Source organism: Heterocephalus glaber, unplaced genomic scaffold (genome assembly GCF_053883595.1).
Source record: "Heterocephalus glaber isolate CG9 unplaced genomic scaffold, H.glaber_assembly_v1.0 deba00001481, whole genome shotgun sequence".
NCBI lineage: Eukaryota > Metazoa > Chordata > Mammalia > Rodentia > Bathyergidae > Heterocephalus > Heterocephalus glaber.
In genome coordinates, this window is record NW_028258317.1 from 48,257,313 (window position 1) to 48,284,045 (window position 26,733).

Below are 26,733 nucleotides of genomic sequence, written 5' to 3' on the forward strand. Positions count from 1 at the left end.
TTCCATCCTCTCATAATTTCACAAATATATTTTGGGTTTTTTTATACAAATATATTAGGTATACAATACATTTACATTTATCATTGAGTGCTTGTACCTGAACATGCTGTATCTTAGTTCTTATTTTTCCCCCATTACCTGTGCACACTTCACTCCCTCCACCCTTCCCTATTTACATAGACTTTGTTTCCATTTTTTTTTCTTATAATTTTTCCTTTCCCTTCTTCCCTTTCCCCTTCCCCTCCCGCCACCCCTACACCTTTGGACCTTTTCCTATTTCAAATTATCAATTATTCACTTTAATCATTTTCATCCTTATTTACACTTTCAGTTTCTCACACTAGAGAAACTATTCGATATTTACACATGTGTATCCTATTTATTTCACTTAAAAGTATGGCCTCAATATGCATCCATTTAGCTATAAATGTCTCTAGTTTCTCATCCTTTATGGCTGAGTAGTACTGTATTTTATAAAAAACAAAACAAAACACTTCTTCTTTATCCAGTTTCCAGTTGATGGGCACTTGGCCTGTTTTCAAGCTTTAGCTATTACAAAGTGTGCCACTATAAACATAGGTGCACGTATAAGGCTGTGGTATGATTCTTTTAATTCTTTGGGGAAGATACCCAGTAGGGGAATAGCTGGGTCAAATGGGACCTGTAGTCCTAGTTCTTTGAGGTATCTCCATACGGATTGCCACAGTGGTCGCATCAGTCTGCACTCCCACCAACAATGGAGAAGGGTTCCTTTCTCTCCACACCCCCCGCCAGCATTTGTTATTGCATGATTTCTTGATAGCAGCCATTCTTTCTGGGGTGAGGTGGAATCTCAGTTTTGTTTTCATCTGCATCTCTCGAATGACCAGTGATGTTGAACATTTTTTCCTATATTTATTTGCTCCTTTTACTTCTTTGTCTGAGAAATGTCTGTTCATTTCAGATACCCATTTTTGAATTGGGTCTTTGAATTTGGGGGGTCTGATTTTTTTCAATTCTTTATATATTCTTGATAGTAGACCTTTGTCTGAAGTACAGTTGCTAAAAATTTCTTCCCACATTGTAGGTTGTCTCTTAGCTCTGTTGGTAGTTTCTCTTGCAGTGCAGAAGCTTTTTAATAAGATGAGATCCCAGTTGTTGATTCTTTGTGCTAGCTTCCGTGCTACTGAAGTTTTGTTCATAAAGTCTTTTCCTATGCCAATGTCATCAAGAGTTCTACCTAACTTATCTTCCAGCAAGTTTAGTGTTTCTGTCTTAATATTTAGATCTTTAATCCACTTTGATCTTAGTTTAGTGCATGGTGATAGGTATGGGTCTAGTTTTAATCTTTGGCAGGTTGAAATCCAGTTTTTTCCAACACCATTTATTAAAGAGGCTATCTTTTCTCCAGTGAGGATGGTTGGCTCCTTTGTCAAAGATGAAGTGGCTGAGTATGTCTGAAGTTGTTTCTGCATCTTCTAATCTATTCTACTGATCTTTGGGTCTGTTTCTTTGCCAGTACCATGCTGTTTTTATCACAGTAGCTTTGTAGTATAGTTTCAAGTTGGGGATTGTGATACCCCCAGCCATGTCTCTGTTGTCTAGAATTGCTTTTGCTAGTCTAGGTTTCTTCTGCTTCCAAATGAAGTTTTGGATTGTTTTCTCTAGTTCTGTGAAGTATATTGTTGGAATTTCAATTGGCATTGCATTAAATCTATATAGTAGTTTTGGAAGTATGGCCATTTTCACTATATTGGTTCTTCCTACCCAGGAACAAGAGATATCTTTCCATTTTCTTATATCCTCTTTGATCTCCTTCAGAGTGCTGTAGTTTTCAGTGTAGAGGTCTTTTGCTTCCTTTGTTAGGTTGATTCGTAGATATTTCATTATTTTAGATGCTATTGTAAAAGGAATTATTTTCCAAATTTCTCTCTCAATGGGTCTGCTATTTGCATATAAGAAGGCTATTGTTTTTTGAGTGTTGACCTTGTATCCAGCTACTCTACTGAGTCTGTCAATTAGGTCTAGAAGACTTTTGACTGAGTTTTTTGGGTCTTCTATGTAAAGTATCATATCATCAGCAAATAATGACAGTTTCACTTCTTCCTTTCCTATCTTTATTCCTTTTATTTCTTTCTCTTTTCTAATTGCTATGGCTAATGTTTCCAGAACAGTATTGAACAGGAGTGGTGATAGTGGGCATCCCTGTCTTGTTTTTGATTTTAGCATGAAAGTTTTCAGTTTTTGACCCTTTAGTATGATGTTGGCTATTGGTTTTTCATAGATAGCCTTAATCAGGTTGTGATAAAGACTTTCTATTCCAATTTTCTGTAGCGTTTTTATCATGAATGGGTGTTGGATTTTGTCAAATGCCTTTTCTGCATCTATTGAGATGATCATATGGTTTTTGTTCTTTTTTTTTTCTTCTTCCTTAAATTTTTTTATTGGTACATTTTAGGTATACAATACGTTTACATTTCTCATTGGTTGCTTGTACTTGTACATGATGTATCTTGGTTCTTATTTTTTCCCCATTACCTGTATGCCCTTTACCCCCTCCACCCATCCCTATTTACATAGACTTTGTTTTCATTTTTGTCTTTTCTTATAATTTTTCCTTTCCCTTATTTCCTTTCCCTTTCCCCTCCAACTTCCCCTAACCCTTTGGACCAGAAGCAGTCTTTATATGATATATTTTCCAAAGCAGGAACTGAGGAGGAAGATTTAAAGAAGTCAGGTGAGAGTCATTGCTCTGTGTTAGAAATCAAATAGTAAAGAAGTTTCTAAAATGTTCTTCACTAAAAATGAAAATATGGAGGCACACCAAACTGGAGAGTATTGTAACCAAGAGATAGTGGCCAAAAACTAGGCTGGACCACTTATCTGAAAATGAGACTTTTCCAATAACTACAAATTGCTTGAAAACTGCATATAAATCATTCAAAACCTGGTAAGAGAAATCTGGCAAGTTAAGAAATTATGGAAGAGTGCTTGCTTTGGCAGTACATATACTAAAATTGGAACGATACAGAGATTAGCATGGCCCCTACGCAAGAAACTATGGAAGAAAGTCATTTCTTACAGTTCTGCATAAACAAAAACATCTCTTTCTCCCTTAGTTTTTAACTGTAAGTTGGAAATAATTATATTTATATTTTAAGCCTAATTAGAGAAGAAGATTCAAGTGAGAGGATTTTTAAAGCATCCAAGTAATGACTGGCAACCATCAGTTCCTCAATAAATGGAAGCTTAAAAAGAGCTATCAACTTTAACAGTTAGTCTCTCTTAAGAATCACTAAATTTTAAGTTCTTCAATTTTGATCTGCTTTTTGACAGAGTACATTGTAATCCCTGACATTAAACTATGTTTAATTTCTGTTTTTCCTGTTCTGCAACAGACTAAATTCTCCTGCTGAAGAAAAAAATGATAAAAATATTCATTTATAACAATACAGGCAAACACCTCTTTTATCATGTCACTATTCCTCTGAAAATCCACAAAATCTCTCTTATGATACAAAATCAGTCAAATTTTCTACCTATTGTATCCTCTATACTATCAGAATATATATCATCATTCATCAATGAGTCCACTGAAAAAAAGTTATTTCAATGACACAGTAGAAACTCTTCTAGGAATAGGAAATCACAAAACATAGATCTTGCATTCAATGGCCTTTATCTAAATAGATAATAAGGTGGATAAATTAGTAAAACATGCACTATCACAGGCAGACAGTAGGGCAAAGGAGAAAAATGTCAGTAGAGAAAGAAGGTTGAAAGTGTCGAGAAATGGTGTAACTTTATACAATGTGGCCAAATAAGAGTTTAGAGGGATGACCCCAAGTAAGGAGCTTGAAGATCAGAGAACAGAGGATGTAGATTGTTAAGAAACAACCATCCCAGGCAGAGGAAATACTAAGTACAATAGTCTGGAAAACATTGTATTCTTGGTGTGTTCCAGTGTGCATGTATGCCTATGATAACAGACATAAGAACAAACAGACTCATAATTTAAGAACACTTCTGCAAGATCACTCTCACTGTTATGTTGATCAGAGAAAAATTCGTCAAAGATGAAAGAAAGAAAAAAGAAAAGAAAGAAAGAAAACAAAATATTTAACATCTCACTACAATGGTTCAGGTAAAAAATATCAATAGCTTAGACTAAAATAGTAGCACCGGAGATAATAAGAACTAGTGGCAACCCACTTTCCAGTCCCCATTCTGTCTCTCCTTGACAGAAGCTTTCTTTCTCTCAATAAATTTTTCCTACACTTAACCTCTGCTGTTCCTAGAATTCATTCTTTGATTTTAGAGAACACAAACTCACGTTTCATATATCTAGTAGGTTTGGGAGCTACATCTCTTCCCCCTATATCATTTAACAGGTCTTCCACCGAGATTACCGGTCAGACGTTAGAGTTTTCTTTCATAGGTTCTAACTTTGGTCTTTTCACTTTATAGATTGTAACTTTTTGTTTCATAGGCTCTGGCTATTTGTTTCATAGATTCTGGTTTCTGTTTCATAAATTCTGGCCTTTGTTTTGGCTTTTGTTTCAAAAGTGTCTCAATTTTAAGTTGTGTTTTAAATGTTTGCAAATTTCTTGTTTTTCTTATGCATTGTCCTCTGTTAAGATTGCATTTTGTTCTTGTTTTATATGTGTTGCATTTAGACTTAGTTGCTTAAAAATGCTGAAAATGGGTCTCATGAAATCATCTCAGACAAAGACAGTTCAGGCTTTTATCTGTCCCTTATAGAATGCCAAACAGTGGTTACTCTGCCAGCTACCAATTGCCTTTAGGGCAGCTGCCACTCTCAAAGCAGAGGACAGGATTCTCCAGTTGTCCTCTGGTGAATCCCCACTCCCATTGACACCAATGGTGGGTGGAACATTGACAAGATAGGCAATTGGGTTCCTTTTATAGACAGAGATCTGACTGCGTGGAACTAGCAGAAACTGAGGTGACAACTGAGGAGTCATGGCCAGGCGTACCCTCTGGTGGAAGGTCCCTCAGAAGAAACAAGCTCCTGACAGCCCATACAGGTAATCAACAGAAAATCTCCACATCTTGTCCTATCTGGACTCCTCAGTGAGGTGAAAGGGAACTCTGTCAGTGATCATCAGATATCCACTGTCTCAGAGTGATCTGAAACAATGCTGTCAGAGCCCTTTCTTTTTTTTTTTAATTCTTTTATTGGTACATTTTAGGTATAAAATACAGTTGCATTCATCATTGGGGTCTTGTACCATTACGTGAGTATCTGGGTTCTTATTTTTTTCCCTTCCCCTGCCTTCCCTTCACCCCCTCCACCCTTCCCTATTTGCAAAGACTTTGTTTCCATTTTTTTCCATTTCTCATATTTTTTCTTTTCCCTTTTTTTCCTTTCCCCTACCCTCCCACTTCCCCTGCACCTTTAGACCTTTTCTTGCTATTACACAGTATCAATTATACATTTTTCAAATTACAATATCAAGATCTAGGAGACATTACCACAGATTTCACAGAATTTAAAAGGACAAAGAAAGCATATTTCAAAAATCTGTTTTGAAATAAATTTGACAACTTCTAAGAAGTACCTTGGAAGACAAATTAATAAAGCTAACTCTGGAGGAAATATAAAATTTGAGTAGCACCTATTAAAGAAAGTATATTCCTAGCTTGAAAAACTACCTATATGACAAGAGAAGACTCCTATACATTTTAACTGATAAATTATATCAAACAATTAAAGCAGAAAAAGGAAGGAACACTTCTCCCCTCATTTTGGGAACTCAACATTGTGCTAATCCTAAAACTGGATAAAGATAATAGAAGAAAAAAGTATGAACATAGATAGAAATTTGTTTAACAAAACAAACTATCAGAAGTCAGATCTGGCAGGATGTAGAAAGTGGTTTTGTTATACGGATGTTGGTTCAGCACTGGAAGATCCACCCCCAAAAGTCATCATTTTAACAGAGGAAAGGAAAAAGGCATATGATCCTGACATTAGTTGGAGAAAAGTATTGGACTAAATTCTACAGCTGTTCATGGTAAAAGCCATCAGGAGACTAGAAGGAGAACAGAACCTTCTCAACAGATTAAAGACATGCACTCCATACTTCCAGTGAGAATGCCTTATATGAATGGAGAAGATACAATGCTTTCTCCTTAAGGTGGGGAACAAGGGCAGATATGCTTACTCTTTATCTGTCCATTAAACTTTGAAACCTAGACTCCACCAAAATAGTCTGGCAATAAAATGACACAATTAGGATAGGATTGGCAAGGTAGAAGCAAAATCTTTATATGTAGATGAAATGATCATCTACAGAGAAAATACAAAGAAATCTCTAGGAGCCCCTAGAACTTGTATTTGAATTTAGCAGAATTAGAAAACACAAGGTATATATAAAAATTCAGGTCTGTATATACTTGCTATAAATGAAGAATTGGATATTGAAATTTAAAAGTTATGTAGGAGTACAAAGGACCTAGAAAAAGTTAAAAAAAAAAAAACAGTGTTGGAAGACATTTAGTACCTAATTTTAAGGCTTCTTCTAAAGCTACAGTAATCAAGGTAGTTTTGGTGTAAGGAAAGACATATAGATAATTTGAATAAAAGAGAGAATCTAGAAATAGAACCACACATATATGGTCCACTGAGTTTTGAAAGATTATTTAACATTAGCATTTTATAGAATATAAACTCAATTCAAGAGCCGAGGAAGAGACAGCGTTTTCAGCAAATGGCACCAGAACACCTGGTATCCATCTATAAAAAACTAACCTCAACACTTTATTTCCATGCATGGAAATAACTTGAAGGGATCTATGAACCTAAATATGAAAGCCTAAAAGTATAAAACTTTAAGAAGAAATTATAAGGGAAAATGTTTATGAATTCAGGGTAGGCAAGAACTACCTAGGATACAAAAGACATGATGTACAAAAGAAAAAATTGATAAATGAGATTCCATCAAAATGTAGAACTTTAAATGACATCATTAAAATGAAAAGTAGTCCTTAAACAGACCATATTTACAATGCATATAACCTATGACCAGAATATATAAAGAATTCTTAGAGCTCATTAATAGACAACTCAATTAAAATGTAGACATAAGAAGATGATAAGTAGCCAGTACAGCACAAGGAAAGGTGTGCAACTCTAGAATCAGAAAAATACTAATCAGTACAATAACAAGATTGAATTATACACTCATTAGCGAGATGAAGTTAAAAGTTTTAAAACCTTGTCATGACTTTTTCTTTTTGTTGGATTCTCCCCCTTTGTGTTTTATTTGTCATGCCCAATGGATTCATTCTGCTAGGTTTCCTGGGGTTATGATCCTCATTGTCTTTTCCTAGGGTATTGTCTAAAATTTTTGGAGTGCCAGTTTGATATTTATGAAGTTCCTGAGGTGCTCTTTATCATGAAAGTATCTTATTTTTCCATCCATTTTGAAAGATAGTTTTGCAGGGTACATCAATCTGGGTTGGAGGCTGTTTTGCTTTAGGGCTTGAAATACATCACTCCAAGCTCTTCTTGCCTTGAGGGTTTGCATTGAGAAGTCTGCTGTGATTCTGATGGGTTTTCCCTTGTATGTGATTTGTTTCTTTTCTCTAACTGCTTGTAGAATTTTGTTCTTCTGTTGGATTTCTGGAATCCTAACTATTATATGCCTATGTGTGGTTTTTTTTTAATTAAGACTAGCTGGAGTCCTATATGCCTCACTTATCTGTATGTCAAGTTCTTTTCCCCTCCTTGGGAAGTTTTCTGCCATCACTTCTGTGAACAGTTTTTTTATGTCATCTGCACTCTCTCCTCTTTCTTCATTGACTCCAATCAGTCTTATGTTATTCTTCTTTACATCGTCTAGCAGCTGCTGGATTGATTTCTCATGTTCCTTTACAATTTTAAAGGAATTTTTCTTTTCCTGGTCACTAATTGCAATCTTTTCTTCTATATCTGAAATTCTATCCTCACATTGGCTCATTCTGCTGCGCAGACTTTTGATGGAGTTTTTAATCTCCTGGAAATCTGTTTGCATCTGTTTTATGGATTCCATTTGTTTTCTATGTTGGGAGTCCATCATGTTCCTCAGATCCTCTATTTTTTTTTATCTGTGTCCTCTCTAGATTTATTAATCATGTCTTGCACCATGAGCAAAATCTTTGCTATTATCTGAGTAATTATTTCTGATTTCATTTTTCCCAAATCCTCCTTTGTTGCCAGTTCAGAGAGTCCAGGTGGTTGGGTATCAGATTGTTCCATCTTGTTTCCCTTTGGAGTTGCTGTAGGGGATCCAGAAGTCTGTTTTTGAGGCTTGTTTACATGTCTTCTCATTTCCACTGGGTGTGGGGGTGCTTCTGGCACTCACACTACTCACCTTCTCTGCCCTAGGAGCTTGGGATGGTGGCGGGGGAGCTTCCTTCCAGGTGCTGGGATTGGCTCACCTTCTCTGCCCTAGGAGCTTGGTATGGCAGTGGGGGAGCCTCCTTCTGGGTGCTGGGACTGGCTCAGCTTCTCTGCCCTAGGAGCTTGGGATGGCGGTGGGGGAGCTTCCTTCTGGGTTCTCCCTCAACCAGCCATTTGCCCTGACGCTGTGTATAAGCTGATGCTCAGCTGCTGGAGAAGAGATACCAAGCACCATCCCTTATTCCAAGAAATCCATCTTCTGCTCCCCTTTGCTTTAAAGTGAGCTCTGGCACCTGGTTTTAGTTCTTGACTCTGTTAATATAGTGTATTACATTTATTGATTTATGGATGTTGAACCATCCTTGCATCCCTGGGATAAATCCGACTTGGTCAGGGTGTATGATCTTCTTGATGACACTCTGTATTCTGTTTGCCAGTATCTTGTTGAGGATTTTTGCATCTATGTTCATTAGGGAGATTGGCCTGTAGTTCTCTTTTTGGGTTGGGTCTTTCCTTGGTTTTGGAATCAAAGTAACACTTGCTTCCAGGAATGAATTTGGAAGCCTTGGATCCCTTTCAATTTCCTTGATGATTTTAAAGAGTAATGGCTTTAGTTCTTCTCTAAATGTCTTGTAGAATTCAGCAGTGAAGCCATCAGGACCTGGGCTTTTCTTCCCTGGTAAATTTTTTATTACATTTTCAATTTCCCTCAATGTTATTGGGGTGTTTAGAATTTCTATATCTTCATTTAACTTTGACAATTTGTATGTATCTAGGAATCTGTCCATTTCTTCTGTGTTTTCCATTTTATTAGATTACAGGTTCTCAAAGTAGCTATTGATGATCCTCTGGATTTCTGCTGGGTCTGTTGTGGCTTCACCTTTTTTGTTCTTAATTGCATGTGTTTGTGCCTTTTCTTTCCTTTTTTTGATAAGGTTGGCTAAAGGTTTATTGATTTTATTTATTCTTTAAAAAAACCAACTTTTTGATTCATTGATTTTTTGGTATCATTCTCTTAGTCTCCATTGCATTGATTTCTGCTTGGATCTTTATAATTTCCTTTCTTGTATGAGCTTTGGGTTTGTTATGCTCTTCTTTTTCTAGGAGCTTGAGGTTCTGCATTAGGTTATTTAACTGAGTTCTCTGTGTTGTCCTAATATGGGCAGTCACTGCTATGAATTTCCCACATATAACTGCTTTCATTGTGTCCTACATATTCCTGTATGTTGTACTGGCATTATCATTTACTTGTAGAAACTGTCTAATTTCTTCTTTAATTTCCTCTGTAACCCATTGGTTGTTCAGGAGGGTGTTATTCAATTTCCATGTGTTTGTGGGAGTTTTGCGGTTTCTTATGTTATTGATCTCCAATTTTATTGCACTATAGTCTGATAATATACAGGGGATAACTTCGGTTCTTTTACATTTACTTAGATATGTCCTATGAGCTAGCATGTGATCTATTTTGGAGAATGACCCGTGTGTAGCTGAAAAGAATGTGTATTCTGATTTTGTGGGGTAGAACACTCTGTAAACACCTATTAAGTCCATTTGTTCAACATCTTGATTCAGTTCTAGAATTTCATTGTTAATTTTTTTTCTAGATGATCTATTTGTGATAGAGGGGTGTTGAGGTCCCCCACTACAATTGTATTAGTGCTTATTTGGTTTTTCATGTCCCTTAATATTTGTTTTGTATAGTTGGGGGCATTTGTATTTAGTGCATATATATTTAGGATTGTCATCTCTTCCTCTTGCATTGTTCCCTTCACAAGTATATAGTGACCATCTTTGTCTCTCTTAATTAGTTTTGATTTGAAATCTACTTTGTCCTCAAATAAGATTGCTACGCCTGCTTTTTTCTGGGTTCCTGTAGTGTGGAGAACTGTTTTCCATACTTTTACTTTCAGTCTGTGAATTTCCTTTCGAGTTAAGTGTGTTTCTTGTATACAGCATATTGCTGGGTTTTACTTCTTAATCCATTCTGTCAGTCTATTTCTTTTGATTGGTGAATTGAGGCCTTTAACATTGATAGTTATAATTGAGAAATATTGACTCATCCTTGTCATGATGTTTTACTGTTGTTGGCCCTTTTATTTCTTATTTTTCCCCCTTTCCCTTTAGTGTCTTACCTTGCATGGTGTCTTCTCTCTGTTGGGCCTCATGGAGTTGTGACCTTCATTGACTTTTTCTAGGATATTGCTTAATATTGGAGTGCTGGTTTGGTGTTCATGAAATTTCTCAGGTGTTCTTTATCGTGAAAGTATCTAATTTCCCCATCAATTTTGAAAGATAATTTTGCTGGATACAACAGTCTAGGTTGGAAGTTATTTTCTTGTAGGGCTTGAAATACTTCACTCCAGTCTCTCCTTGATTTGAGGGTTTGTGTTGAGAAATCTTCCATGATTCTGATGGGCTTTCCTATGTAGGCGATTTGTTTCTTTTCTCTAAATGATTGTAGAATTTTGTTCTTCTGTTGGGTTTCTGGGATCTTGACTATTATATGTCTATGTGTAGTTTTTTTGGTCATGGCTAGTTGGAAGTTCTATATGGCTCACTTATCTGTATGTGCAGTTCTCCACCTCTGTCTGGGAAGTTTTCTACTATTACTTCTGTGAACAGGTTTTTTTATGTCAATTGTACTTTCTCCTGTTTTTTCGTGGACTCCTATCAATCTTCTTTGCATCATCTAGCAGCTGTTGGATTGATTTCTCATGGTCCCTTACTATCTTTAAGAAATCTCTGCTTTCATGGTCCTTAACTGCAATCCTGTCTTCTATATCTGATATTCTGTCTTCAGATTCTCTTAATCTGCTCTGCATGATTTCAATGGAGTTTTTAATCTGAATATCTGTTTGAATCTATTTCATGGATTCCATTTCTTTCTTATGTTGGGCGATCATGGTTTCCATTTCTTTCTTATGCTGGGCATTCATGGCTTCCAGGGTGTTTCTGATCTCATGTATTTTCTTATCTGTTTCTGCTCTAGAGCCTCTAATCATGTCTTTCACTCTGCTCACCATCTCTGTATTTATCTGGGAGATTATTTCTGCTTTGAATTTTTCTCGACCCTCATGTATCTGCTTTGTTACTTCCTTTGCTATCAGTTCAGGGTGTCCAGGTGGTTGATTATCAGACTTTTCCACCTCATTTCCCCCAGAATTTCCCTTTTGTGGCATGGAAGCCTGCATTTGTGCCTTGCTTAAATGTCTTCTCATTTTTGCTTTTGGTACTGTCCTTAGTTTAATTCCTGGGTTGATATTTCAAAATTGCTTAATGTAGGTATCTTTGTTGCTTGTGTTTTAAACCCTTGTGGAATGATTTCTTTTCAGTGTGTCTTCCAGATATAGCTTGTGTTTAGGTTTTGAGGCTCTAATGATTCTGAGGCTATTTTATTTTCCTTATACCAGGAAGGAAATCTGATTAGATCAATCACAACATGTTAGCCCAAATGATGCAAACAGCAATACCATAGCATCAAGTGCAGCTTAGAAAATGACAACTTGTGGTAGTTATTAATCTATCACATTTAACTATGTGAGTTAAATTAAAACCAGCACCAACCCAACATATGTTTATGGTGAATAAACTCTTCAGTATAGCATCTGTCCCCTTCGGTGTGGGGAGTTAGGAGGAGTTGTGGAGGGAGGGACAGGTAGAAAGATCAGGAAAGATTAGCAGTGAGGCCAGAAGACACAGGAAGATCACACAAACTCTAAGAAATTGTTAAAGGCAAGAGGAAATGGCAGAATGAAAGAATAAAGATGTGAACAGAATCACCTAACAGCAACAGGGAGGCTAGATACCATATTTACTTTCCTTTAAAACTAATGATAATCAAGAGAAGAAAAGAAAATGAAGGAGAAATCTGAATTTAGTGCAGAAAGGAACAAATGGGGAGATGAAGATCAATGTGGGACAGTGAGAGAATGAGTGAGAGAGAGAGCGAGAGAGAAAAGATAAAAGAAAGAAAAGTAAAAATTTGAAAAGAGTAGAAAAAAGTAAATTTAAGAATTAAAAATAAGAGAAACAATTTTTTTTCTTTTTTGCAAATAGCAAAAAATAAAAATTATGGGCCTCCTTCAGGGTATGTCTCTGCTGTCACAGTAGGCAACGTAGGCATCCGTGTGCATACACGAGTCAATGAGTCTCAGCAAGCCAGCAGCAGACCTGTGAGATTCAGGCAGATTTCTGGCTGCTAGTCCCAAGTTGAGCTCCTTGTCCTCCTGCAGGGTTGAACTCTGCAAAGTTCTACTGCAGGTTCCAGGTGCCCTTCCCCTGAAGATAGTGCAGGTTTTGATGGGAGGTAATGGTCCCAGGTGACGATCCCTCCAACTTACCAAGTACAATGGTCTGGTGTGCCTTTATTGTAGAGAGTCTCTTTACTTTTCCGCTGAGCTTCAGTTTTCGTCAAGGAGCCTGAGAAACCCTCTTTCTGTTACTAACTTCTGCTATATCTTGTGGCGCTCAGGACAAGGTCCTTTATAATCCCCTGTGCCTCTGTAGTGTGGGACCAGGTAGCAGAAGAGCTGGAAGGCCAGAGGCAGGGGGGAGGTTGGGTGAGACTGGACCTTGCAGGTGCCCGCGCCTCACCATGGCATGGGTGGGGCCCGGGACGGAGCCTGGAGCTTCATGCTGCTTGGCTCACCCACTTGCGCTGGCTGGTCGCGCCGAGCAGAGCGCCGGATGGGCCACAAGTATATTTTGAACTGAAGTTGGAAACCAAAGTAAATCAAAGAAGACTCTGAAAAGGGTCTTCTGAGTACAACACCTCTTTCTTTGGGCTATGGATTGTACACTGCAAATGTATGGATTGTACACTGTCCAGGGCTCTTGCCATGGACCATGGCCAAGTGAGGATAATGTATTTTCTAGGGAGGATGAGAAGAGAATAATGGTATTTCTAAAACTATAGACAGCCTAGTCGGTTATTTTGCAGGCTGGATGACATTTTAAGTTGGTAATACTCCTAATTACTCAGACCCTAGGAAACCACATGGAACATAGCCACTGCTCTAGAATTAATATAAGGGAGCATGGTGAAACCATTGCTCCCAGCAGGTTCTCCTAGAATGATGGCACAGTGTCTGTGTCGGCACAGTGTCTGTGTCTGCACAGTGTGATATTGCGGTTAAGACGCACACACCCACAAAACCTCTTGATACTTATATATTTTTGGACAATTTCATGCTATAAAAATTTTTAAACTTTTCAAATCTTCTAGCAAATATACTGATTTCTTTTTTATGAAGGATTATCTACTAATATTATGTTAAAAGGTCAACTTTATAAAGAATGAATGTAAGTAAGCAATGTATGATAATATGGAACATGAGCTTGAGAGGAAAACACGCTCAGTTTAGCTCTTGGCTCCCCTACTAATTATTAGATAAACTTGGGCCGGTTGTTCAGTGGCCATGCTTTTCAGTTTTTCACCTGTTAAATCACATAATAATGCCATCTATTCATATATTTACTATGAGGATTTAAAGCCAAGTAAAATGTCTTGCTCAAAGCTAGTGCCCAAAGATGCTAAGAATTAAAGTCAACAGTGGACATATAAATATAACTTAAAATTGCATTAATCAAACTGAGATTGAGACATGTGCTTCAGCAGTGCATGGCAGAGACCTCCAGTACATGCCATCAACCCCTGGAATCTCAGCACATAGGTTCAAGCATAGGGCCCTTTGTGCCAGTGTACAAAACTTTTCCTGATTCAAGTCTGTGTCTAAATACAGAGAGGAGAAGAACAATGTCATCACTTCATTGCCTTAGTGACCTTCTACTTGCCATTGAAAATTCCCCAGCTTTGTGGAGGGAGCCTGGTAAAATAAATACCTAATCCACTTTTGGATTTAACAACAGTCTGTCATCAGTTATTTCTAAATATATGTATATCATTCCAAAAATTATTTGAGGCAGTTTTCATTCTGATCATGCTGATAGATTTGGTGGAAACACTCCTTCATGACACTTTACTCTTCTTGGCCCTAAGCATCCTTGAAGCATCCTTGTAACAAAGGAATTGAAACAGTAACAGCAATGACTTAAGGAACACTGGTGATGTCCCATGTATTTTTCGTACATTTCATGCTATTTAATGCCAACAGCCACCCTTAGGTGTTATTATTAACCCCATTAAATATATGAGAAAAATCAGCCTCATAGATTTATAACTTTGCTAAAGTAGGACTACTAATGAGTATCAAAGCTAGTACTTTAATTAAGTCAGGCCTCAGTGTCTGAAGGTCAACAGCCAAACACTTGCTTGTTTTGTCTTCCTTTTTATGTCTTCTTTCCTTCTAGGTTGTTCTAGATGTTGGCTGTGGATCAGGAATATTATCATTTTTTGCTGTACAGGCTGGAGCCAGGAGAGTTTATGCAGTTGAAGCAAGTTCAGTAGCACAACACGCTGAGGTAAGTGGTTGTATTTTTAAGGCAGTTACTAACTCAGTCTTCAATATGCTTTAGAACACCAAGTGATGGACTCTTCCGCGTGGGTCATTTAGAATTAATTAACATTTTTTTTTACTAGTCTCTGATGTTTTTCTAATGAAATGTTACTATTGTTAGAGCCTGACTTGCTGGTAGTGACCGATGCAAAACAAATACTGTAAAAAATTTCACCGACACTGAAATTATAGCAAAACCTTCTACCTTCCCATCCACTGTGACAGGTAGTGCAGGGGAGGGGGAAAATCTTTCCTTATCTATAATGATCTACCAGGTGAATCAGATTTCACTGGAGCTAGGTTTATTTTTTCTTCCTAGGTGCTACACTTGACAATAGCTACACTACTGATGTCAAATTTCATTTGTGCGTTTTTCTTAAGGGGCTGTGGCCACATGGTTGTAATTGGAGGAAGAGACAGGTGACTGTGCTTCAAGGAGCTTTTTCAGATTTCAGATTTGGATTGGAGGACAGAGATGTGCTTTGTTTTAAGTATGTGCTCCATTATCATAATGAAATGTGTATAAATATTAGAAAATAAATCAAAGTCAAGAGCCAGGTAATAATGGCTTTCAGTAATATTTGGATATAATAATAACCCCATCAAAGCTGCAGAAATTGTAAGTGTGTGCAGCGAGTGAACAGGGTAATGTGCTTGTCATTCACATCTGGAGGAGGCCTGCATTTTAATGAGGGATAGGATGACAGAGAAAGAGGCTTGGCTGCTGCTTCAGGTGAACATTATTAAACTTTCCTCCACCTCTGGACAGCTAGTAACTCTGAGTGATTGTTACTTTTGGATTGAGTGAGCAGAAAGGGATCAAGAAAGGGGCAGATCAGGGAATGGGACGGCACGTTTGGAGGGAAAGACTGCCAGGATAGAGTGATTGAAAGGTTGTGGCACTCCTTTATTTGTCCAACTTGTCCTAAAAAATATTTTCAGTCATTTGTCTCTTCACCTCTTCTTACAAGTTGTTTCTGTTAAGTATTCATTACTTACAGAAGGATATTTGGAAAAAGGTATATCATGCAAAGTATAACGGTACAATGCCTCTTGTAGGAAATAGATATTAGAATTTCTGCAAAGGCCCATGTATCTCATCCTGATCATATCACCTTTCTGCCCTGAACACAAAGTAGGCACTACCTTGAGTTTTTATCATGCTCTTGTTCTTTATAGTTTTATCACAGATGTTTTTATTCCCAAAAACAAATCATCTGTGAACTTGCTATAAATAGAACCACATGTATGCATTCTTCTGTATTTTGCTTTGTTCATCCAACATATATGGGTAACCCAGAGGTTATCTTTGTTGATGATGTTTATTTTTCATCTTTGTTTCTTTTTATTTCTAGCTATTGTTTATGTATTTTCAATGCTGCATGATGTCCCATTGTAGGCTATGTTTCAAGGTGTTAGTCCACAACACTGTTGGCAGACTTTGGGCATCTTCTATTGTAAAAGTATTATTATATATATTCTTATGCACAACCCATTCTGCATCTTGGCTGGAGTTTCTGAGGCATATACCTTAGGAGTGGAATTATTGGGTCACAGGGCATGCAAAGTTTCAGCTTTGCTCTATAATGGCAATTATTTCCCCAAAGTGATTGTACCAGTTTCTACTCCATGAAGAAGTATGTGAAAGTATCTTTGTTGGCACTTTAGTGTTATGAGACTCCGAAATTTGGGCCAATCTGGTGTTTATGACATGATGTTTGTGGTTTTAATTTGTATTTTGCATTTACTAATGACTTGGAACATCTTTTCAAAGATCATGGCCATTTGTGCTTTCCCTTCTGTAAAATGCCTATTCAAGTTTGTTTTTTTTTTAACAATTTTCCTTTTGAATTAATTCTAATTCATTTGTCAGAATGAATTCTACATTGTAGTTATTAATCCTATGTGAGTTATGTATGTGTCAAATACCTTATTACAGTTGTATTTTACATTTCTGTTTCCCAATGGTCCTAATAAAGTTTGTAATTTCATATCAAAAGTATGAATTTATATAGAATGAATATTATAGACATAAATGTCTCTGCTCAGACCTTGAAATGCATTCTTAGGACTGAAGAGATTAGTTGAAGTGGTGCTTATTCATTTATTTCTATTTTCATTCAGAGTTGTACCCTGCAACTCTGTTGTTAGAGAGTACAGGAAAAACACTAATGATCAAGGTCTTCCCCAAATGAGAAGAGTTTCTGCTCTAATAAACAATTGATGCTGTTGCATGTTATAAGAGACTTCTGGCCCAAAGAGTGGCATACATAATTTAGGGATTTTCTTTTTTGTATATATTGTTTATCTCAAATCTTAAAATGATTTAAGACAGAGTAGAAAATGAAATTCTAGATTGTAATATTTTAAGGAAAGTGAAGAAAAAATTATCTAGAGGAATCCTTGCATCCCTTAGGCATACTCCTATCTCTAACCTGAGCATAAATTCTCAGCAACTTCCAGCACACCATGGGAGGAGCCATTCCAGGGACCTGTGTGTGAGCGGTTGCTCCAAGACAATTTTCATTCTAGTTAAGGACATCAGTGGGTATGTTGTCTTCTCACAGGGTGACCCCAGCCCTATAGACCCTTTTACTCAGAGTGTGGCTTCTGTATAATCATAAAGGCTTCATGCAAGAAGCCAATATAGAAAGGGAAAAAGGAAAAAACAAAACTTTAAAACTTTTTATTTAGAAAGAATTTCAAACTTATTGATACATTTTTTAAAAAGACTATGCAAATTGTCTTTACCTAGAGTAACTTACTGTTTATTTATCCAGTCATTTTCATTTCTTCTTAATAACTCTCTCACCATAAATATACACATATGAATGTGTATGTATTCACATATATACCGATATACATTTAGATATGTAATTCTCATATGTGCATATAGGTAGGAAATATAAACACACATGTAGTTTTTACTATGGCTCAATTATATTCAACCATAGCTTATCAAAACATTTCAGTGTGATCCCCTAATAGTGGGGTTCTTCACCTTATACAAACCAAAGAAGAAGCTGAAGAGAAGCAGTACAATGACTTATTCATTGAGTCTGTCAATGTTAGTGTTTATTGGTAGTACTGCAGGATTGAGCACCAGCAAGCACGGAGAGACCTCTTACCATGTCAAGGTGAAAAGAGTCAGTACCTAACTGCTTCTCCTTTTAGAGAGTATTCCAGGGAGGCCTTATGTTTAAAACATTAGAATTAATATTTGGGAAGAGGTGATGAGATGTTAGAGTATGGTCAAGGGGTACGAGGATGCAATTTGATGAAAGTAAAAACTTGCGATGTTCTATAGTACTAGTAGGATAACTGGTTGGCAACAATTAATCTGACATTTCAAATTAGCTAAATGGAGAGGCTTTTGAATGCTCCCAACGCAAATTGTAAATGTTTGAGGTGATAGGTATGCCAGTTACTTGATCTCTTCGTTATATATTATATTGAAATTCTATACGGTATTCCAAAACTACGTGCAATTAAGTATCAATTAAAAATTTGAAAATTTTAAATTTAAAAGAAACTATGTTTTAAAACACAAACTAATGTTCTAATTAATCCCAAAGCATCATATCTTATAAGCAATGTTTGTGTTGCAGTGATTTTTCTTTGCTATGTACAGCGATGGTGAGTTGGCTGCAGGGGTGGCTTTCCCAGTGCTCTTGGGGAGTCCCTGAAATCCTTGGTGCTCAACCTGTTTTGTCCCCAAAGCCTTCCTGTGGTCCTAAGGACAGGTTGTTTAAAAATGTACTCTTGGCTGAGTGATTAGAATCCTCTCAAAGTGTGGTCTTAAACCAGCCTGATTCCTTCTGTTGGTAACCATGGCCTCCACACTCTTGGCTCTGGCTGTGGGTATCATAAGATGCTCCTTGCAGGCCAAGGCCTTTCCACCCTGTGGAGGATGATCTGTACCAGCTCCTGGTTTCAGCTTCTCTCCCCAGTGCTAGTCTGTACAGTTTGTGGGTGGCAAAATGCAACTGTGAGGAACACAAAAATGATTTTTACTCTAAGAATAGGCTGATATAGCAGCTCAGCACACAGTGCATGGTGCTCCTTTCGACCTTTTCATTATTCAGTAATTGAACCAGCAGACATTTAATTCTTTCCTCTGGAGTCTTCATTAAATTGCTCAGAAAAGATAAAATTGCAACAAGAAAGAAAAATGTACAAATTTAACTACCATCGCCTGTCCCTGGATTCTTCTTCACACACCAGGCTTCTGGGCTTTAAGTAAACAGAATATTTTCAAATTACATTGAATTCAATTTCAGCTACACTTAGTGGCTGTCTGATTTAGTAAGGGTTGGTCCTCAGTAGGCAAGACAATGAGAATGATTCCTTGTCTGGAAGGCATGCATGTTGAGTCATTTTTTTTGGAGTGGTCATGAACTTACTGAGGTATAGCTACATGCTGTTGCCCTGGGCCCATATGACATTTCTGGGTCAGTAATAAGAGGTTATCCCCATCCAAGGAACAGGGAAGAATTAAAGGTCTCCTCTGGGTATCCAGACTGTGAACCTGCCCACCTCAAGCTGGCAGCTATCTCTTGCTCTTTTTTCTTTTCCTATAATACGAAACATAAAGTTAAGTCTTCCAGATTATACAGACAAAATGGAAGGGAAAACATGAAACAAATTTATATATGTATACAGACACAGAGAGGAGTATTCCTTAATGTAAGACTGTACTTAGGTATATGTCATGTCTCTTCATCTGGATGATAAACCACTTAGGTCCAGCAGGATGATAGACTATAAGGTGGCTGTCACAATGAGATTATACGTTGTCATCAATTTAGTCTTGAAACAAAATTCTCCAGCACTCAGATTTAACAACGTTCCAAAGTATTATTGGGCCATTAAATGATTACACTTTAGTGTACAGTTTCTATATGTCTTTAATATGTATATGATGACTTTTAAGAAGTCAAATCAAGTATTTCCATACTATAGGGTGGTGGAAGTAAAGACAGGTAGAATTAGAAATAATGTGATATACTGTCTCTGTAGACCTACTGGATTCATAATTTTATTTTTGTTCAATATGCCAACCATTAGATGCATGTGGCTATGTAAACCTAAGCTTCAATTAATTAACAATAAAGTTTTAATTCTCTAGTCACACTAGCATTTTCTTGCTCAGTAGTGACCAGTGTGGCTATCATATTGGATCACACAGATGTAGAACATCTTTCCATCATCACAAAACATTCTAGTGGGTGGTGCTAATGGGAGTTGGGGGCGCCAAACTTCACCTGTCTGGCTTGTAATAGCCAAGCTGATGGCTATGTTTACTGCAAGATATTGGCAGCCATGGCTACATTGGACTGGCTTGGTTTTAGATGTGCAGCAATCCCCAATCCCTCTTGACATGATCATTGTTTGTCCTTCCCTTGTTTATACCTAGGATCTGTCGTAGAGCAGGTCCCCTAGGAAACAAATTGTGTTGCAGAGGTTTCTATGTAGGAAGTTTATTGGGGAGGGCTGTCGGTAATTTCCACTTTGGAGAAATGAAGAAAGCTGGATAGTATTGGGAGAGGGAGGAGTTTAGCTGTGATGTGGTTGTACTAAAGACTTGACCAATCCCACAGAGAGTTTCTGAGGTGAGATACCCTTTCAGAGCTGAACCACCTTAAGACAAGGGCCTTTGTAATCTGCATTTTTTTAAATTTGTGTATTATTAGGAAAATGTGTAGCCTTAGGTAAGGAGTCTCTTTTGGTCTGCAGGCAGTTCCTAGAACATGACTTAGATGAAGGTCTTCATTTACCAACATAGCCAGCAGCTTGGGGAATGAATGTATTGGTCCTAAAAGAAGGATCTGTGTATTTTGCTACAAAGTGTACTATGAGGTCAAGCTAGAAGATCCTGACTTTGGGCTACAGTCAGAAAGCTAATGGGAGATAAAGATAACAGTAAATCAAAGGATTGGAGTTAGATTATGGAGCAAGTAGATGATACTAAAAGCTTAGGGGAAATCCCAGGCAATATGAGTCCTTTAGTTGAGAGCAAAAACTTTCATCTGAGTATATCACCTGATCTGACAGGCTCTGGACTGTTCGAATCTTTGCTCTTTGGCAATTTACAATCCAGTTGGTTTATAGTGAGTACCAGGTACATCTGAATGGCAGAGATGTGACATACCATGTCAATGCAAAGAACAGTTCTTCCAGGCTAGGCTCATTAGGTAAGATTTTAGAGGAGAGGTATGAGTTGAATTGGATCCAGAAAGATGTGAAGAAATGAAATACTCCTTTTTTCATTTTTTATCTACTACTACCAACAATGAGATTTTTGAAAATCTTTAGGTTTCTGTGGAATTCTTTATATTAAATGTGTCAAAAATGTCTTTATAAAGGCATTTGAGGGTAATTATTGGAAGAATACCTCTAATCTTTTTATACTGCAGATTAAACCATGGCGTCACATATGCTAGGCTGTACATATCCAGCCCCTTAAGTTTTTTTGTTTTATTTTGAACACTAGAAAAAGATACAATTTAGAGTTTTCCATATTAATTTAGCCTTGTTTCAACTCTTTGAGTTAGTGTTTTTCTCTAATTTCTTCAGTATCTTCAATTGCTAACTTCTATTTCTTCCTCACTCTCCCACAGACACCAAATGCCTGAGTCACAAAATACCATCCAACCTGTCAACACTTTTTATTTTTGCACTGACAATGAAGTTAAAAGGTGGCAATAAAGAGTCTGTTAAGGAAACAATAATAAGCATTGGGCATAGCTGAAATGTGGAACTTAGGAAAGATTTCCACACCTATAACATATATATCTTCAGGAAGACTCTGTGAGGTATTTGGAGCAGATAAAACCATCATTTTATTACAGATAAGGAAGAACTTCAAAGTTATATCATGAAGGTGGAATACGGTTTGTGGGAACAATTCCTTGCTACTTATTGCCAGAAGCAGAAACTGGTAGATCCCATGGAGGAGAATCAGTTTTATTAGAAGCTTGGGCACCTACCCCTGTAGAAAATTCATCCAGGATCCAGGAAAACAAACATCTTTCTCTCACTAAGAAACCTACTCTGAAGCATTTAAACAGGGGAGCAGTTCTGCCACATAAGAAGGAAGCCTATTCTATTGGAAAACTCAGCTAGTAACACGTAACAGAAGAGTGTAAAGTATCCAGTGTACAATACCACCCTTTTTGTCATAAAGGCCCATTCAGAAAGTGAGAACCCTTCCCATAGTTGGATTGGTGATTGATGAATGTTTTGATTTTTATGTGTCACCTAAAAGTTCATGTGTTAGGCAGTTAATTGTCAATTTAATATTATTAAGAAGTGGGGCCTTTAAGTGATGATTGAGTTGTGAGGGCAGAGCCCTCATGAATGGGCTAATGCTATTATCCTGGGACTAAGTGAGTTCTCTGCAGAGGACCTTGTTATCAGAGTGAACTCAGATATCTCTTGCAGTCTCTTCTGCTCATGTTTGCTTGCCCTTCTGCTTTCCACTATTAAATAACTCAGCACAAAATCCCTTTCCAGATACTGTTGCTATGCCCTTTCACTTCACAGTCTGTAGAATTGTGAGGTAAGCACATTTCTTTTCTTTATAAATTAGACAGTCTATGATATTCTGTTATAGAAACAGGGGACAGATTAAGGCCATGAGGCAAGAAAACAATGTGAAAGAATGTCCAGCCTCTTTGTCTCACTCAACACTAACTTCCCTGGCTTATGATGACTTTTGTGATTATATTGAGCCCATTTGTATAATCAAGTATAATTTCTCTGTTTCAAGATCATTAGTTATATCTGAAAAGTTACTTTGTCATATAAGGCAACATATTCATTTTTCAGAGATTACAATATGGACCTCTTTGGAAGGCTGTTATTCTGTTTGCCATGCTTATCTGATTGTTTTCTATCTCATTTTGTTCACCTGTAAAATTATAAATAATAACAGTCCCTCATGAAGCTGTTATAAGGATTCAATGAGAAAATCAACGTAAAATTAGTATAGCACCTGACCTTCTCTATTATTATTATTGCCATCCTGGTTGTCATCAGCCTCCCTATATGGCTACATTTCATCCATGTCTCTATAAATCAACCAGATTTTATGAATCACCAGGCAAAAGACAGAAATGGGACACATTTTTTTCAAAAGCATGTTGTTTCAGCTGGATTTTGAAATTGCTTTTATTACTCCTTTTTGAAACTAAAACATTACAAGTTTCTGAGGCTATACATGGTTCCCATCTCATCGTGAAGATTTTCCAGACTTGGCAGAGCAGTATGTTAAGCAGTTCTCTGATATCCAGTTCTCAGGAACAATTCATGTCTGCTCTTAAGCCCTTTACCCATTTGGCTCTTCTGTTTCTGAAATCCTCAAATGTTTCAGAGTTGGTGACCATTCAGAGGGAACACAAGCTCATCAGGAGCAGTGCAGCCACTCTAAAAGGGGACATGTCAATCTCCTGAAGGACTTTTACAAATGGAATGGCTGGATCCTTAGTGTCTGATTCAGTAGGAATGGGGTGTGGTTTGAGAATTTCCATTTGTAGTAAATTCTAGTACTGATGCTTCTCATTAGGAGACCACACTTTGAGAACCACTGGGTTTATATAACGTTGGAGCTGAAACAATCCTTGAACATGCTTTGCCATGATGGTTTGGAAAGGTGTACCCTTCAAGGACTGAGTTGGAGAGGGAAAGGAGCTTCAAGAACAGCCACAGTTGTGCTTGATATGATTGTCATTGCTAATTGTACTACTGTAGACAAGGTGTCATACCTTTTGTACTTCCTTGTATAATGACACTGTAATTGTCTGGGATCATAGTCATTACCACAGTCCAGTAACAAAAGCCTGGGTGCTGGACCAAATAGACAGCTACTTCTCATCCCTAACAAAGTAGGAAGGTAGGATCTTGGGACAGACTCAAAGGCCAAGAGCTACCAATACCTAGAAGACATCTCTGAGGCACAGTCTTTTCCTAGGAAGCTCAATACTAGTGATAAAGCTACCTACCATGAGCAATTTATAAGCAACAGCACAGAAAACAAATTTTTTAAAAATAGAAAATGACAAGATGCAGAAGCAAGATGCAAACTCACACCTCCAGCTCACCCAGGGTAAGTCCAGGGGACAATGATGTGGGGGAAATTAGAAGCCACCCACTTGAATTTTCTAAAATGGTAGCAGTGGAAATAGCAAAAGAGATGAATAAAACTATAGAAAAAATCAAATTAGAAATAATTAATTTTGAAAAATTAAAAATAATTTTAAAAGATTATGATCACAATGAAGACTTGATTAGGAAATCTAGAATAGACACAGATTTTTTAAAAAGAGGAGCTTAGGAAAATGATGAAAGTCATGAATGCCAAACTGGAAAGAAATGGAATCCACGAGACAGATTCAAACAGATATCCAGGAGATTAAAAATTCTACTTAGGGGAAGGGGAAAGGAAAGAAGGGAAAGGAAAAATTATGAGAAAAGGAAAAAATGGAAGCAAAGTCTTTGTACATACAGAAGGGTGGAAGGGGTGAAGGGAGCACAGGGAATGGGGAAAAATAAGAACCAAGAAACATCATGAACAGATACAAGCACCCAATGATAAATGTAAACATATTGTATACCTAAAATGTACCAATAAAAGAATTTAAGCAAAAAAAAAAAATTCTATTGAAAGTATACACAGCAGAACGATCCAATGTGAGGACAGAATATCAGATCTAGAAGACAGGATTGCAGTTAGCAATCATGAAAAGAAAGATTTCTTAAAAATAGGAAGGGACCATTAAAAATCAATCCTACAGCAGCAAGATGATGGAAAGAACAACAACTAAGATTGATTAGAATCAAGAGAAAAGCAGGCAATATGCCAAATAACATAAAAAACCTATTCACAGAAGTAATAGCAGAAAACTTCCCAAGCAGGTAAAAAAGAATTTCATATACAGATAAATGAACCATATAGAACTCTAATTAGCTGTGGCCAAGAAAAAAAATCTATGCCAAGGCATATAATAGTGAGGATTCCAGAAATTCAGCACAAAAAAAGAATATTAAATGCTATTAGTGAAAAAACAAATCTCCTATAAAGGAAAGCCCATCAGAATTACAGCACATTTCTCAAAACAAACCCTTAAGTCAAGGAGAGCTTGGAGTGAAGTATTTCAAGTCCTAAATGAAAATATCCTCCAACCTAGGCTGATGTACCCCACAAAACCATCCTTCAAAATCAATGGAGAAATGAAATAGTTCCATAATGAAGAACACTTGAAGAAATTCATGACCACCAAAATAGCACTTGAAGATGTTCTGGAGGATATTGTAGAAAGAGATAATGAAGATGAAAATTCCAGGAACACCAGTAGAAAGAATCCACCTGGTATGGTGACCAACTAAATGGAGGGGAAAGAAATGGAACCAACATCAGGAAAATAATATGACAAGGATAAGTCAATATATATCAGTTCTAACCCTCAATGTAAATAATTTTAATTCATTAATCTAAAGAAACAGACTGGCAGAATGGGTCAAGAAACAAGATCCAACAATACGCTGTTTACAAGAAACACATTTAAGTCAAAAAGAAATTCATAGACTGAAAATGAAAGCATGGAAAGCAGTAACTTCATGCAACAGGCCCAGAAAAAAGCAGGGGTAGCTATTCTATTTGCAGACAGAGTGGATATCAATGCATGAGTGATCAAGAGAGACAAAGAAGTTCACTACATCCTTGTAAAAGGAACAATGCAAGATAAAGAGATAACAGTCATCTATATATATTCGTCAAATACCAGGATACCCAATAATATAAAACAAATATTAATGTACATGAAAAATCTAATAAGCACTAACAAAATTGTAGTGAGGGACCTCAATACCTCCACTGTCACAAACAGATCAACTAGAGGAAAACAATCAAAGAAATGTCAGAACTGAGCCAAAACTGTGACCAAAAGGACTTAATAGATATCAACAGAGTGTTCAACCCCACAACATCAGAATACACATTCTTCTCAGTTGCACATGGGACATTCTCCAAAACAGACCCCATACTAGCTCATACAACATGCTTAAGTAAATGCAAAGGAGTTGAAATTATCCCATGCATATTATCAGGCCATAGTGCAATGAAATTGAAAATCAATGACAAGGGCTGGGGATTTATCTCAGTGGTTCCACCACCTGCCTCACAACACAAGGTCCCGAGTTTGTTCCCTGGTACAAAAAAATGGCAAAAGAAAACACAAAAGCTGCATAAATAAATACATGGAAATAAAATAACATCCTCATGAAAAACCAATGGGTCACAAATGAAATTAAAGAAGAATTTAGACAATTTTCACAATTAAATGATAATGGCAATACAACATACTGGAACTTAGGAGATGCAATGAAAGCAGTCCTATGTAGGAAATTTATACTAAACAAAAAAACCCTAATATTGCACCTCAAGCTTCTATAAAAGAAGAACAAATCAAACCTAAACCTTAAGAGGGAAGAAGTTACAAATATCAGAGCAGAAGTTAATGCAGTTAAGACTAAGAAAACAATACAAAGAATCAATGGATTGAAGAGTTGGTTCTTTGAAAGATTAAATAAAACTGACAATCCCTTAGTGATCCTCATTAAAAAAAGGAAAGAAAAAACTCAAATTCATGGAATTAAGAATGAAAAAGTGGAATCACAACAGATACTGCAGAAACTCAGAGATCATCAATACCTATTTCAAGAACTTGTATTGAAATATGATGGAAAACAGAGAAGAATGGACACACTCCTAGATACATATGAATTACTAAAGCTGAATGAAGATATAAAAATTCTAAATAACCCAATGCCAGTCAATGAAATTAAAAATGTAATTAAAAACAGACCAACAAAGAAAAGCCCAGGTCCTGACAG

General features: G+C 36.9%; 1 protein-coding gene and 1 pseudogene across 4 annotated transcripts in view; both read left to right on the forward strand.

Moving 5' to 3' along the window:
- The window catches only part of LOC101717595 (histone-arginine methyltransferase CARM1), a 345,586-nt gene that overhangs the window by 230,798 nt on the left and 88,055 nt on the right, over positions 1–26,733 (forward strand). For all 4 annotated transcript variants that reach the window (XR_002392469.2, XM_087184015.1, XM_004838454.3 and 1 more), the window contains one exon: positions 14,696–14,806. Coding sequence is in view for 3 of the 4 variants with exons in the window: in XM_087184015.1 (XP_087040141.1) it covers positions 14,696–14,806 (111 nt within the window). In the remaining variant the exon portion in view is untranslated. The remainder of the gene's footprint in view (positions 1–14,695; positions 14,807–26,733) is intronic.
- LOC147825940 (U6 spliceosomal RNA) lies at positions 2,967–3,060 on the forward strand (annotated as a pseudogene).